Source organism: Sander lucioperca, chromosome 7 (assembly GCF_008315115.2).
Source record: "Sander lucioperca isolate FBNREF2018 chromosome 7, SLUC_FBN_1.2, whole genome shotgun sequence".
Taxonomy (NCBI): domain Eukaryota; kingdom Metazoa; phylum Chordata; class Actinopteri; order Perciformes; family Percidae; genus Sander; species Sander lucioperca.
The window spans coordinates 152,358-166,922 of record NC_050179.1 but is presented as its reverse complement, the minus strand read 5'-3'; the positions used below and the strand labels follow the sequence as shown (position 1 = coordinate 166,922).

Sequence of the window (14,565 nt, the reverse complement as noted above, 5' to 3'; positions counted from 1 at the left end):
GAGACTTACTGTCTCATAGTAGCCGTATAGTACAGGAGAAGCTCTCAGGCAGTTTGGACTTCCATTAGCTGTTTAAGTTTAATTACTAATGTTAACTATCATTTTAGTGATCAATAATTAGCCTGTGTCTATGTTATCTCCTTACATATACCTACGCTCTCCGTCTCTGCTAGATTGGGAATGATTGAGATTTCTCTTGGCACAGCTACCAGAAGACTTCCAACTTTCAGACAGGTTGCTCACGTCACATCTACGTCTTCAAGCTCAGTTGGAGGCTGCTCAGTAACGCTCAGCCATCACCGGGAAAGAGACTTCACTGGTCTCCGTCCAGAGACACGGGACCTGCTGGTCCAGTATATATACTGACTATTCTTATGAGAGGCGGGGTGTCGAGCCGCCAGCTCCTCATTTGCATAAAGTTGAGTCGAGCCAACCTTTATGCAAATGAGCGGCCGGCTCTGCTCACCGCCTCTCAAAATCTGACGAAAATCTTTTAAAGTGACAGCTGTCGATCTGAAATGAAGATTCAGCAGCTGCATGGCTATTGCTATTATGGTCTGTTATGAAATTCGGGAGCAGCCAGCCTCACGTGACGCGTTCGTCCAATCAGCTGCAGCCGTCGCTGGGGTTTAGGCGTCCTTCCTCAAGAAAAGGTTACCTTTTTCAATTTAAAAAAAAAAAATGCAATTTCCAACGTACATTGAATGCCTCTTTGTGGGGTTTGGCTTCAGTGTTAGTCTCTTTTTGGTCGTTAGTGTTTTCTATATTTTCATATTTTTATTTTATTTACGTATTTTATATACTTGTATTACTTTAAATAGTTAAATATAATGTGGCAGGTTTTAAGCTCCAGATTTGTGTTATTTATATTTCATTTACATTTTTTAAATTTATATTATGTATTAGTTTTACTTTTTAGTTTTATTTTATTTTGTATTTAGGTAGTTGGTACCGGAGCAGGTTTTTAGATGCTTACTTTATATTTATATATATTTTATATATATTTATTAATTAGATCATATCAATTTTTAACTTTTAATTAACATTCATAATAGTTTTCATATTTTATTTTTTTTACTTGTATGTCGGTGTAATTGATTATTAAATCAATAATGGGAATATATATTCCATAGCTGCAGCCCTCTCAACCTTTAACTGGTTCTCTAACTGTAGAAATGACTTCAATCATTCAGACTCAACTATCACTGAGGCTCTGCAATCACAAATATTAGTGTGTGTGTCTCTGTGGAAGTTTTCAGTCTCTCACATCATTTTGTAGCATTATTATCACCATATCTGTGTCTGAAATGTTGGATAAGCTGGAGATAATACATAAATACTCAAAAAGCTTAAAGACTAAAGCTAGAGAAGTCCACCTGCACTTAAACGTTACAGTGTTTGACTATCTTTGTGGGGACCCGTCATTGACATAATGCATTCCCTAGCCCCTTACCCTAACCTTAACCATCACCACTAAATACCTAACCTTAACCCTTACCCTCACCCTAACCATAACCTAATTCTAACCCTAATCCTAAAACCAAGTCTTAACCCTCAAACAGACCTTTAACCTGGTGGGGTCCAGCATTTTGGCCCCACAAAGCTGTCGGGACCCCACAAGTATACTGGACTCCTGGTTTTTGGAACACACACACACACACACACACACACACACACACACACTTCCTCAATTACTGAGATGAAATGAGCATGAAACCAACAGTTGTGTGTCTGAGTCTACAGTGAGAGAGCTGAACAGCGGTGGGTCCACAATGAGCAGGCGTGCACAGCAGAGGGTTTGTCCCAAAGGGTTTTTATTAGTAAGATACTTTACAGACGTCTAGACTCCTCGGGGCTGCTTGAAGTTCATACCGACGGTGGGCTGGGTCACCTGCAGGTTGGACAGACCGCCGAAGTCCTGCACAGCAGAGGAACAACAAGACAAACGTCTGAGAAACCTACACCAGACTCCTATGTTAAAACAGCTGATTTTAGGAGGAAAAGCCTGTCTGAGCGCGCCAGGGTCTGATAGGAACACACTCCACTTTATTTTGACTGTGTGTGTCTGTGTATGTCTGTGTGTGCGCGTGTGTCTGTGTACGTGTGTGTGTGTGTGTGTGTGTGTGTCTCTGTGCGCATGTGTCTGTGTGTCTGTGCGTGTGTGACTGTGTGTGCATGTGTGTCTATGTACGTGTGTGTGTGCGCGCGTCTCTCTGTGCGTGTGTGTTTTTTGGTACAAAAAGTGAGATGAACAAACAAAAATGTCTTTTTAGATCCAACAGATGTTGACGACGTTTCCCTTCGATGACATCATGTGAAGTTGGAAAGAAGCCAATATAACCTGTAGTATAAATATAATATAACCTGCAGTATAAATATAATATAATATAAGCTGCAGTATATCACCATACATTTAAACTGTAAATATGGTACCATGTGACCCCCCAGCGTGAATCCTGACCAGTCTGTCTGGGAGCGCCAGGGTCTGATAGGAACAGAGGATCCTTCAAACACGGGAAAGGCTCGCAGGTTGATCTTCCTGTACTATCGATGACCACGGCCACGGGGGACGCCGTGGTCACTTTCGATACAGGACACGTGCAGACGTTAAAGAGACAGATACAGGACGGAGGAACACACAAAGCTAACTTTAACAGCTAACGGAAAGGACAAAGAATGGCCAAAATAAATACAAATAAGTCATAAAAAACCATAACCAGGCACTCAAGGTTGGCTACAAAAAGTGCTAAAAAAGGACTTTAATTAATTGGGCAAGACATTTAAAGTGCACTTGTGCCTGGACATTAGGGCTCCGCAGTTAATCAGGATTAATATACACGACTTTCACCCACGTGTCACGTTTCCTAAACCCAACCGTAGCCTCGCGATAACACGCCACCTGGCTTTGGAAAGTGGCGTCTATGTTTACGCTGTGCCGTTGCAGACTGGCGTCCGCTGTATACAGCGTAGACATACACGCTGATAGCTCAAAATGCGTACAGATAACACGCCACGTGGCTTTAGGAAAGTGGCGTGTATGTTTACGCGGTCATGATGTCACGTTGGTTATTGTGTCTTGTGTTGTGAATGAAAAACTAAATGTTTAAACGGGAGAAGTAGGAAGGGAAACGTCACCGTTGAAGGTGTTTTCACCGTGGATTTGGCTCATTGGTTTTTTGCGAAGTTGATGCAAAATGTAAACATGTAAACAAAGTGCTTGTGGTTTTATATTAAGTTTAACATTTACAAAGTTAAAGGGTCACTTTGGTACTTCCCCTTGTTTGTGTGTCTTAGTGACTGATGGGAACAATCTTTGAAATTGATCCAGTATTAAACCCCACCAGACTCCATGTAAATAATCAGTACTTTTATCATCGTAAAACACACTTCATTGAAAGTGGACAGAAACTAAATAAAGCTATCAAAAGCCGTCTTGGTTCATCTCTTCACTGTTCCAACAATCACCTCTCTGGTTTGGTTGAAATAAACCCTTAATTCACCCATTTACATGTGGAGATATGCTGGCTCTATACACGCTAAAAGTCCTGATTATTCACATGGAGTCTGGTGGAAATATGCTGGCTCTATACACACTAAAAGTGGAGTCTGGTGGAAATATGCTGGCTCTATACATGCTAAAAGTCCTGATTATTTACATGGAGTCTGGTGGAAATATGCTGGCTCTATACACGCTAAAAGTCCTGATTATTTACATGGAGTCTGGTGGAAATATGCTGGCTCTATACACGCTAAAAGTCCTGATTATTTACATGGAGTCTGGTGGAGTTTGGTGATGGTGATTTCGGGGCTGTTTCATGTTAAACTAAAAGTGTCTTACTCTTTAACTAAAAGCTCCATCTCTGTAGGGATCCATCCCATAATGTCAGACACTTAATTAACTGCCAGTGACAGAAACGTTAACGGTGAAGCATGTCAGAGAGACGTACCAGCAGCTTCAGCATCTCCTTGGTGTCGGGATCAACTTCAATCAGCTCCTGGTCCAGCGCAGACACCTGGCGGGAAACACAGGAACCAGTTACACAAACATCTGGCCACACGGGAACCAGTTACACAAACATCTGGCCACACGGGAACCAGTTACACAAACATCTGGCCACACAGGAACCAGTTACACAAACATCTGGCCACATGGGAACCAGTTACACATCAAACATCTGGTAATTGAACGATCCAATATCGATTCATAAAGTCCAGAATCAATCTCTGGAGGAAACCTGAGGAATGCATTGGTACCAACCAATAATGTCATTTTACATCAATCACTTATGAGCTATTAAAGAGGGAGTCCCTGTGTGTGTGTGTGTGTGTGTGTGTGTGTGTGTGTGTGTGTGTCGATACATGGACTCAAAGTATCTTTTAATATACAAATCCCACGAGAATTTAACTCTGGTACAAAAAGTGAGATGAACAAACAGAAATGTCTTTTTAGATCCAACAGATGTTGACATTTCTCTTCGATGACATCATGTGAAGTTGGAAAGAAGCCAATATAACCTGTAGTATATCACCATACATTTAAACTGTAAATATGGTACCATGTGACCCCCCAGCGTGAATCCTGACCAGTCTGTCTGGGAGCGCCAGGGTCTGATAGGAACAGAGGATCCTTCAAACACGGGAAAGGCTCGCAGGTTGATCTTCCTGTACTATCGATGACCACGGCCACGGGGGACGCCGTGGTCACTTTCGATACAGGACACGTGCAGACGTTAAAGACAGACAGATACAGGACAGACACGAACATGCACGGCAGATAGGATTTTATTTTAACAGAAAGCTCTGTTACGTCACACTTATGCCACAACTGCCAGTCGTCCTGATCTGGAATAGTGATCGTGTCATTTTACTTGTCTATGCCTGTCTTGTTTTGTGTGTATTTGTTGTAGCTTTAAGCCATCAACCTGCCAGGGACTGCAGATGATTGGCTACATCTGGCACATTTACATGTTGGACACTGTACTTTTAAATACAGAAATCTAAAAAGAAGGGAAACAAGTCTGGGATGACTGACCGACTGAACATACCACCATGAGCAAAACTAAGCAGATCAACAGCTCCCAATATTTTAGATGTTCTGTCTGCTCTCCAACACCTCCACTAACTCAAACCAAACTGTATTCTTAGTAGTCACATACACACAGTACAATGTAGTGAAATTATCTTACTGCATTTAACCCATCCTAGTTTTTGGGAGCAGTGGACAGCTGTACATACATACATACATACATACATACATACATACATACAGCATCCGGGGAGAAACTTGAGGTTCAGTGTCTTGCTCAGGGACACTGACATGTGGCCGGAGGAGGCTGGGATTGATCCCCCAACCTTGTGGTTAAAGGGGCAACCATTTTACCTCCAGGACACACGCCACTGCTGCTCAAAAAAGTAGATATATTCTGCAGCGTCGCACCACCGTGAGACCAACTGTCTGGTTAGTTCCATAAAACGTAATATAACGACTAACATTAGTCCTCTCTGGTTGGTGCCGAACTGAGAACTAACTTCACTTAAACACTAGTCTATGTCGATGACGTCATTTCTGGGATTGTTCCGGTGCTGCCGGATGTCCGTCCCCTTCCTCTGTCTCTGTGTTGGCGTTCTAACCTCCGGCTGATTTGTGAGGACTATGGTTAACTGCTCCTCAGATCTCTGCAGGGTAAATCCAGACAGCTAGCTAGACTATCTGTCCAATCTGAGTTTTCTGTTGCACGACTAAAACTACTTTTGAACGTCCACACGTTCCACCAAAACAAGTTCCTTCCTGAGACTTTAGCAGAGGCACCGTGGCTCCGTCTGGAGCTTAGCCCCGCCCAAGATGATTGTGATTGGTTTAGAGAAATGCCAATGAACCAGAGCAGGTTCTCCCATCCAGGAATGCTGTGTGGACTAGACAGACCTTCCTCCGCAGCGCTTGTCACAGCATAGGAAAGGATTTCTCTCTGCGTTTGGATCGGGGCAGATAAAAGGGGGTTGTGTGTGTGTGTGTGGTGCATTCACTGACCTCTGGCACGTAGTTGTCCCTCCTCTCTCTCTCCTCCTCCTGCAGTTTGATGGAGATTCCTCTGACGGGACCCCTCTGGATCCTCTTCATCAGATGTGTCACATACCTGCAGCAGACAGACCGCGACACAGACATGAACACGCAACGCAGCTTTCTGTTCAGAGACCGAGCACGCTCGTTTACTGTGGATCCACTTATCATCCTAGCTCTACTTCAACATGTCATTAAGTGATCTTGGATGGAACACACACACGATATTTAATTTCACTTTTGTAACAAGAAAATAAAGTGTGCGTCTGTCTCTGTGTGCGTGCATGTCTCTGTGCGTGCGTGTGTGTCTGTGCATGTCTGTGTGTGTGTGTCTCTGTGTGTGTGTGTGTGTGTCTGTGTCTCTGTGTGTGTATGTGTGTGTCTCTGTGTGTCCTTGTAACTTGCTGCTGTAACAGTAGCTTCCCAGTTTGGGAATAATAAAGTACATCTATGTATCGAAACTGTAAAATATAAAGTCTACTTGTGCTACATTGGTGGTGGGACACACACACACACACACACACACACACACACACACACACACACACACACACACTATCCCCTAGGTGGATGTGAACGCAGCCTCAGAAATGAGCCCAACCGGACGGTACAGACTGAATCATAATTGCATAACAGCAGATTTTAGGGAGAAGGTCTGTCTGGGAGCGCCAGGGTCTGATAGGAACAGAGGATCCTTCAAACACGGGAAAGGCTCGCAGGTTGGTCTTCCTGTACTATCGATGACCACGGCGATGGGGACGCCGTGGTCACTTTCGATACAGGACACGTGCAGACGTTAGGGAACACGCCGACTTATTCCCCGTATCCCACAGAGTTAGATAAGTCCGTACATACCCTTCTCATCTCCGTGTGTGTTGTAACTGTCTGACACCCCCACCACTAGCCTAGCTTAGCACAGTTTAGCTACTGCTGCTACTTGGGCGGAGTGATTTGCTCGCAGCGCCTGAGAAGCCCCGAGCAGAGAGTAGCCGTGCTTCACCTTCTGAGAATATAGTTCCCAGTATGTATACGTTAGAAGATGGCTGTGTGTCATGTGACCTTGTTATTTGTACACGCTGTGACTCTACAAATCACAACATGGAAATAAGAACATGTTGGAGTTATTTTGTCACTTATTGGGAGCAGTAGGCTAGATGGAGCCGGTTACCTCCAGGATCTGTGCTAAGCTAGGCTAGATGGAGCCGGTTACCTCCAGGATCTGTGCTAAGCTAGGCTAGATGGAGCCGGTTACCTCCAGGATCTGTGCTAAGCTAGGCTAGATGGAGCCAGTTACCTCCAGGATCTGTGCTAAGCTAGGCCAAATGGAGCCAGTTACCTCCAGGATCTGTGCTAAGCTAGGCTAGCAGTGGGGGCGTCAGACAGAGTTACAACACGCACGGAGATGAGAAGGGTATGTGTGGACTTGTCTAACTCTGGGGGATACGGGGAATAAGACAAAGTCCCAATAAGTCGGCGTGTTCCTTTAAAGAGGAACAGGTACAGGATGCACGTAGACGTTGACAGAATGAGATCTCACCCGGCGATCTTGTTGCGGAGCTTCTTGCTGGGGATGATGGCGATCTCCTCACACACCCTCTTGTTGGTGTGGAAGTCGCTGCCCAGTCGGGTGTAGTATTTCTCGATGATGACCCTTGCGGCCTTTTTCACCGTCTTGGTCCTGACTCGTCCCTGCAGACGCAACACAATCAGAAGTCAGTGTGAACAGCCTCGACCATCACCGTACGCCAAACGTGGTTAGAACTAGAGGCGTTGAAATTAATCAAATAATGGATGCATCGAATCGTGGACGATGCTGCATCGATAATCGGCCGGGCCACAATCGATTATTTCCGTTTAGAACTTAATGCATGCCTAACAACCTTTCTGTTTACATATTCTGGTATGTGTTACACATTCAGGAAGTGCCATGAGCTCAGTGCTGTAGTTTTATGTATCCGATCAGTCCTTCCAGAAAAATGCTGTTTTTTTGTGATTGCAAAAACTGTGGCTTCATCGCGGGGTTTGCAGCTTTTCGATGATGTTCACGTCGCGTAATTACGTCACTTCATAACGTTCCCATGGCAACAGGGGGAAACGGCTGCTCTTGTGTGAAGTAAACGCAACATTTTTCAACTTTCTGCTAAGATATATGTGGGACTTTTTTGCAACGTAAATGCGGGGATTATGAAATCATGCAAGCCCCGCATATTTTGCGCGGAAATCGGCAATTTATGCGGTGAAAGTGCAGCGTGTTTAAATAAATAGGCAGACTTTGGCTGCTTATGCAATCGCATAATCGCATTTTTCTGGAGGGACTGTCCAATGTATTTAGTATGAGAAGCCACGCAGAATGTTTTAGCTTGAAAAGCTATGGATTAAATATCCTATATGGCTTTAATAGAAAAAAGGATCGTGATGCACCGAGATATCGAATCGAAGTGCTTACACAATAATCGTAATGGAATCAGATCAGTGAAGGTTCCCGCCTCTAGAACCAGAGCAACATCACGGGCGCGTTACCGAAACACAGCCGGAGAGAAAACGCTTTGCTGGCGTCACTCACGGAGGGAGAGATGGAAAAAATCCAACCAGGCAACTCAAACTTAAAAAGGAATAATCGTTGGCAATCAGGGTTCAAAATTAGCACCATCCACCAGCCAAATTAACAGTTAGTTTATGGAGTGGCTGGTAAAATTTTAACGTCACGAAAAAGTTAATTGAAATGAGCCCGACTGGACGGTACAGACTGAATCATAATTGCATAACAGCAGATTTTAGGGAGAAGGTCTGTCTGGGAGCGCCAGGGTCTGATAGGAACAGAGGATCCTTCAAACACGGGAAAGGCTCGCAGGTTGGTCTTCCTGTACTATCGATGACCACGGCGATGGGGACGCCGTGGTCACTTTCGATACAGGACACGCGCAGACGTTAAAGACAGAGATGCAGGACAGACTCGGACATTAACCCTCAGCAAAGTATTTCATTTCGTCTGCGTTAGTTGTGTGTTACGACGTCGAAGTCGGACACATCAGGGCTTTCAATCGCATTCATAAGTTGACTTGAACTCCATCTACAAGTGAGAAACGGGTTAATTACAACTAACCAGTCCCTCCAGAACAACGTGATTATGTGATCTCATAACTCAATGCATAATCAGCCAGTGTCTGCATATTTATTTTTTTTCAAATATGCCGCACAAATTGCCGATTTCAGCGCAAAATACGCGGGCCTTGAATGATTTCATAATCCCCGCATTTTCGTTGCAAAAAAGTCCATCTTAGCAGAAAGTTGAAAAATGTTGCGTTTACTTCACACAAGAGCAGCCGTTTCCCCCTGTTGCCATGGGAACGTTATGAAATGACGTAATTACGCGACGTGAACATCGAAAAGCTGCAAACCCCGCGATGAAACCGCAGTTTTTGCAAGTTCCCGCAATTTCATCGCATTTTTTAAGAAAACGTGCCGCATAATCAAGGATTTTAGCCCTCAACAATCACAAAAAAAATCCACATTTTTGGAGGACTGGCTAACGAGACCCAGACGTGAATACCAAAGCCTGGCTTTATAATAAGTCACTGTTCATCTATTAAAAAAAAATCCGATCTTCCTCTTTTTTTTTGGGATTACGTCAGTTCATTTCGACTCCATACAACGAAATCACGGTATAAAATGGGACATGAAGTGCACTATCACTGGGCGCCCGGGCAGCTCAGCTGGTGGCGCGAGCACCCATATACAGAGGCTCAGTCCACAATGCAGCTGCCGTGGGTTCGGTTCCAACCTGCGGCCCTTTGCTGCATGTCACCCCCCCTCCTCTCATGTCGAAGCTGTCCTGTCACAAATAAAGGCCTAAAATGCCAAATAAGTGCACTATCATGAACAATCTGCATTACAAAATTGTTCAGTCTCTGTAAGTTAGAGAGTGGTCTAGATCTTCTCTCTGTAAAGTGTCTTGAGATAACTGTACATGCGTCTTTATGCAACCGAACAAGATCCATACTACAGTGTTTTTTGATTTGCATATATTTGGATTTTTACTTTATTCTTGTTATAAATTCCCACTTTATTCCAACTGCTGCACAGATATTTCCCTCAGGATGTTGCACGTTTTACATTATTAGCTTATACTGGTTAATCACAAATATCAGGTTGTAAATAATTAAAAGTTTAATGTCTTAACAAGACTAAATTGATAAAATTTTAAGCACAAAATGCACAACTCGGGATGCAAAAGCTGCTGAATTTTGACTAACGTTAAAAAGACAGAATCCGCTGTGAATTTGCAGGTTGTTGGACCCTTTTATATTTTACAGAAATCTCAAATATGGATCGTAAACGTTAATTAACTACACACCCTCACACATGTGGACAGTCCATTTTAATGTTTGATTACCTTGGTGAATGAGATGACCCTCCATGGTCACTAACGCTACATGTCTTCAATTTAAGTTACTTGACGTTACAGCCGAATAACTTCAAGACACCTCAGCGTCATGTTCCGCACAGATTTACGGTCACGGAGCCAATACACCCGTTAACCGGGGGATTTATACATTTAATCGGCGGTTTTCCCGGCGGGGTCCTGCTGTGGAACGTTCGTTCAACGTTCCAGGGGAAGCATTGTAGCCACCGAAGCTAACTGCTAACTCCTGTCTTAGCCTCCAAAGCGAACTACAATTAAATTATATTTATGAGTGATGTAACCACTCGGCAAAGGCCTGTCTTCAAACATACAGAAGAACATTATAATTCGGCTGTTTGAGATAATTAAACCGACTAATCCAGCGCGGTTCATTCAGCGCGACAGAGGCTCCACTTTGCTTCCGCGGCTAGCGGCAGTTTCTGGGCTACAATATCGCTGATAAACGGCTCCGTTTGTGTCATCTAACATCAATACTGCTGTTATCAAGTGTTAAAAACACTCCGGTGTCTATGGATTAAATAAATTAGTATTATAAACCGTTAAAACGACAGGATTAGATTGGATTAGTCACGTAGACATGTAAAAATTACCCACCATGTTGGATCGGCCTGGTAGAAGAGGACAAGCAGACTTCCGAAGGAAGTTTAAATCCACGGAAGGATAAGTAGAGGACTGCTGCGCATGCGCCCTCTGTCGGCCGGAGGAGGGAACTACAACAACAACTTCTACCGCCAATCCGGAAAACAGGATTTATTATAGTAACATGTTATTATATGTATAGTAAACATTTGAAAATGGACATATTAAATTGATATTTATATAAATTAATATAATATGGATTAAAAAAATAAAATAATGACATGAAAAATAAGGATAAGCACAAAGAAGCTGGTTCCAGACCAGTTAGATAGAAGACAGACTATTATAATAGACTAACAGACTATTATAAGATGGAAGAATGAAGGGCTGCCGTCAATCCAGGAGTGGGCTTGTGTGTGTGTGTGTGTGTGTGTGTGTGTGTGTGTGTGTGTGTGTGTCTTTCTTTGTATGTGTGTGTGTGTGTCTCTCTGTCTGTGTGTGTGTGTGTGTGTGTGTGTGTTCCTGTGTGTGGTTGTGTGTGTGTGTTTCTGTGGTTGTGTGTGTCTGTGTGTGTGTGTGTGTGTGTGTGTGTGTGTGTGTGTGTGTGTGTGTGTGTGTGTGTGTTAATCACAAGGAAAGTAGGTGCATCCTTTGTGTCATCAATGCTGTTGTGTATAATCATGAGTTTATGTTAAACGTCTGTGTCTGATGGTTATCCGTCATCAAACCAAAAGATGTCAAGAATTCACAGAGGAGACAATCAGACAATCAGAAGATCATAGAATCAGAAATCAGACAATCAGACCTGGAGAATTTATTACTCTGAGGAAACACATTTATTGCAGCAAAACATTCTTATTGATTCTTTGTTCAACAAACACATGGGTGTGTGTGTGTGTGTCTGTGTGTGTTCCTGTGTGTGTGTGTGTGTGTGTGTATATGTGGATATGTGTGTGTCTATGTGTGTATGTGTGTGTGTGTGTGTGTGTGTGTGTGTGTGTGTGTGTGTTACTTAATACATCAACCTCTTCAACCCGTTCTCACTCCGAACTCGTAAAATACGGACGTAATTCAATTCAATTTTATTTATAGTATCAAATCATAACAAGAGTTATCTCAAGACACACACAAAATATAGAGTAGGTCTAGACCACACTCTATAATTACAGAGAGAGTAGGTCTAGACCACACTCTATAATTACAGAGAGAGTAGGTCTAGACCACACTCTATAATTACAGAGAGAATAGGTCTAGACCACACTCTATAATTACAGAGAGAGTAGGTCTAGACCACACTCTATAATGAGCAGAGAGCAGCTAGGTGCTAGACCACACCTATATACAGAGGTCAGTCCACAACGCAGCTGCGTGGGTCGATTCCAGACGAGGCCCTAGGTCTAGACCACCCTCCTATCATGTCGAGAGCTGGTCCTGACCACACTATAATTACAGAGAGAGTAGGTCTAGACCACTCTATAATTACAGAGAGAGTAGGTCTAGACCACACTCTATAATTACAGAGACCAAAAATTCCAGTAATTCCCCCAAGAGCAAGCATTCAGTGTAATAAGCGTCCGTATTTTACGTGATGAGAGGGAGAACGTGTTGACCTCTTGAAGGTTTCCGGTCGATGCTGAAATAACTTTAAACAAATAAACTGGATACATGTTGAGGAATGGCTGCTTGGATAATGACATATGAATTTTGGCTTTCTACCACATGCTCCTTGAGCTCTTTTTGGTTTTGTTTTTAAATCTTAACCTTGGTCTAATTGTCGTTTGTTTAGCTGTCTGCTTTTTCCGACATTTATGTCACTTTTTTCAACATTTTTGTCACTTTTTCCGTAATTTTTGTCACTTTTTTCAACATTTTTGTCACTTTTTTCGACATTTTTGTCACTTTTTCCGACATCTTTGTCACTTTTTCCGACGTTTTTGTCACTTTTGTCAACGTTTTTGTCACTTTTTTCGACGTTTTTGTAGATTTTCTTCCTCAAATTTTTAAAGCCTTTTTGTGACATTTTTGTCACTTTTTTCAATGTTCTTTTGTTAGTATAAAATAGAATAAAACTCCCAAATTCAATGAAGAGTGTACTTATTTGTGAAGAGTGCTGTAGGGAACCATCCACCTTATTTTCTTTGACAATTTGGTTGAAAGAAACCCAAATTTGTGATGTAGAAAATGGGTCAAATGTGACCTGAAGACAACAGGAGGAATAAACTCAAAGAAATATTACTGCATGTTGCTTTTTTTGGTAAGTTTTGGTGCTTTCTCTGACCCTTTTGCTGCGTTTTTTTCTACCCTGCTCTACAAAAGTCAGCAAAAAAGTTCCTTATCCATCATAGCGATTAGCAAATCAAGCAAATCAAAGATTACACACCACACAGCCGACTCCCAGCCTGAATATGAAAACTATCGGCTGCTTCTGGGGGAATTTCGGAGTCTCAAAGTCGGCAAATCTGCCAGATTCTGCTGTCAGTGTCGCGTCATTGCAGTATGAAAAACAGCTTCCTGTCTTTTTGGATTTGGCGCACAACTAGTCTCAAATTATTGTGAATCTAAACTGATATATACGGGCCGGATTAAAATCTGCGAGGGGCCGCGTTTGGCCCGCAGGCCTTGAGTTTGGCACGTGGTCTACAGGGTTTATCAGGCAAACTGTGAATTGATTCAAAAAAATGTAAATGCTAGTTGGTTGAATCTACAGTACAGTCTAATTTAAAGCCAGTACAGTGTTTACTTCATACAGTATCAGCTACAGCGTGTTAGGTTCAGGGGCCTATTTTAACGATCTAAGCGCACGGCGTGAAGCGCCTGGTGCAGGTGTGTTTAGGGCGTGTCCAAATCCACTTTTGTTAGTTTGACGGCTCATAAAAGTGTCCGTGTGCCGGGTGCATGGTTCTAAAGGGTTGTACTTAGTGTCTTCATTAATCAGAGGTGTGTTTTGGGCGTAACATGCAATCAACCAATCAGAGATCATCTCCCATTCCCTTTAAAAGCCAGGCGCGTTTGGACCTTGGAGCATTGCTGTTATGATGGAGGATTTGCACCGTAATATTTTTATTTGTAATCTTCTGCATGTGTGTGTGCTGCTGTGCGTCCCTGTGTGTGTAACAAGCATAGTGTGCGTGCGCTGTGCACGAGCCTAGGAGCATTTTACTAATGCTCTGTTAAAATAACAATGAAATGCTGCGTTATTGACTTTAGACCAGGTTTTTGTTGGTCAATGGTGCCATCACTTCCTGCTGCCTCAAGATAGTAATACACCCAGAATGCACCTGAACACACCTCCCTGTAAGACCAGCACGCCCAGAATGCACCTGAACACACCTGAGACAGAGAGAGAGAGAGAGAGATAGAGAGATAGAGAGATAGAGAGAGAGAGCAAGATAGGGCCCTATGGCTATAATAGCTTACTTTAAAGGAACAGTCCAACATTTTGAATGACAAAAAAAAAAAGATGGATTTCAAGCCACCAGACTCCTCCACGTGAGTGAGACCTTTA

At 43.0% G+C, this 14,565-nt stretch overlaps 1 protein-coding gene and 4 non-coding genes across 5 annotated transcripts; all 5 read right to left on the bottom strand.

Annotated features, from left to right (window-relative positions):
• Positions 1–1,797: 1,797 nt before the first annotated feature.
• LOC116065656 (40S ribosomal protein S17) lies at positions 1,798–11,201 on the bottom strand. Its single transcript, XM_031321202.2, has 5 exons — positions 11,076–11,201; positions 7,596–7,747; positions 6,029–6,134; positions 3,948–4,013; positions 1,798–1,918 (listed from the first exon to the last, which is right to left on the bottom strand). The coding sequence occupies exons 1-5, from the start codon at positions 11,076–11,078 to the stop codon at positions 1,841–1,843; spliced, it is 405 nt and encodes a 134-aa protein (XP_031177062.1). The 5' UTR covers positions 11,079–11,201; the 3' UTR covers positions 1,798–1,840.
• LOC116065663 lies at positions 2,467–2,595 on the bottom strand. The gene has a single exon (XR_004108783.1). It is a non-coding gene; the product is annotated as a small nucleolar RNA SNORA71 (small nucleolar RNA).
• Positions 4,590–4,718, bottom strand: LOC116065662. Its single transcript, XR_004108782.1, has one exon. It is a non-coding gene; the product is annotated as a small nucleolar RNA SNORA71 (small nucleolar RNA).
• On the bottom strand, positions 6,715–6,842 carry LOC116065661. The gene has a single exon (XR_004108781.1). It is a non-coding gene; the product is annotated as a small nucleolar RNA SNORA71 (small nucleolar RNA).
• Positions 8,847–8,974, bottom strand: LOC116065660. The gene has a single exon (XR_004108780.1). It is a non-coding gene; the product is annotated as a small nucleolar RNA SNORA71 (small nucleolar RNA).
• Positions 11,202–14,565: the final 3,364 nt, after the last annotated feature.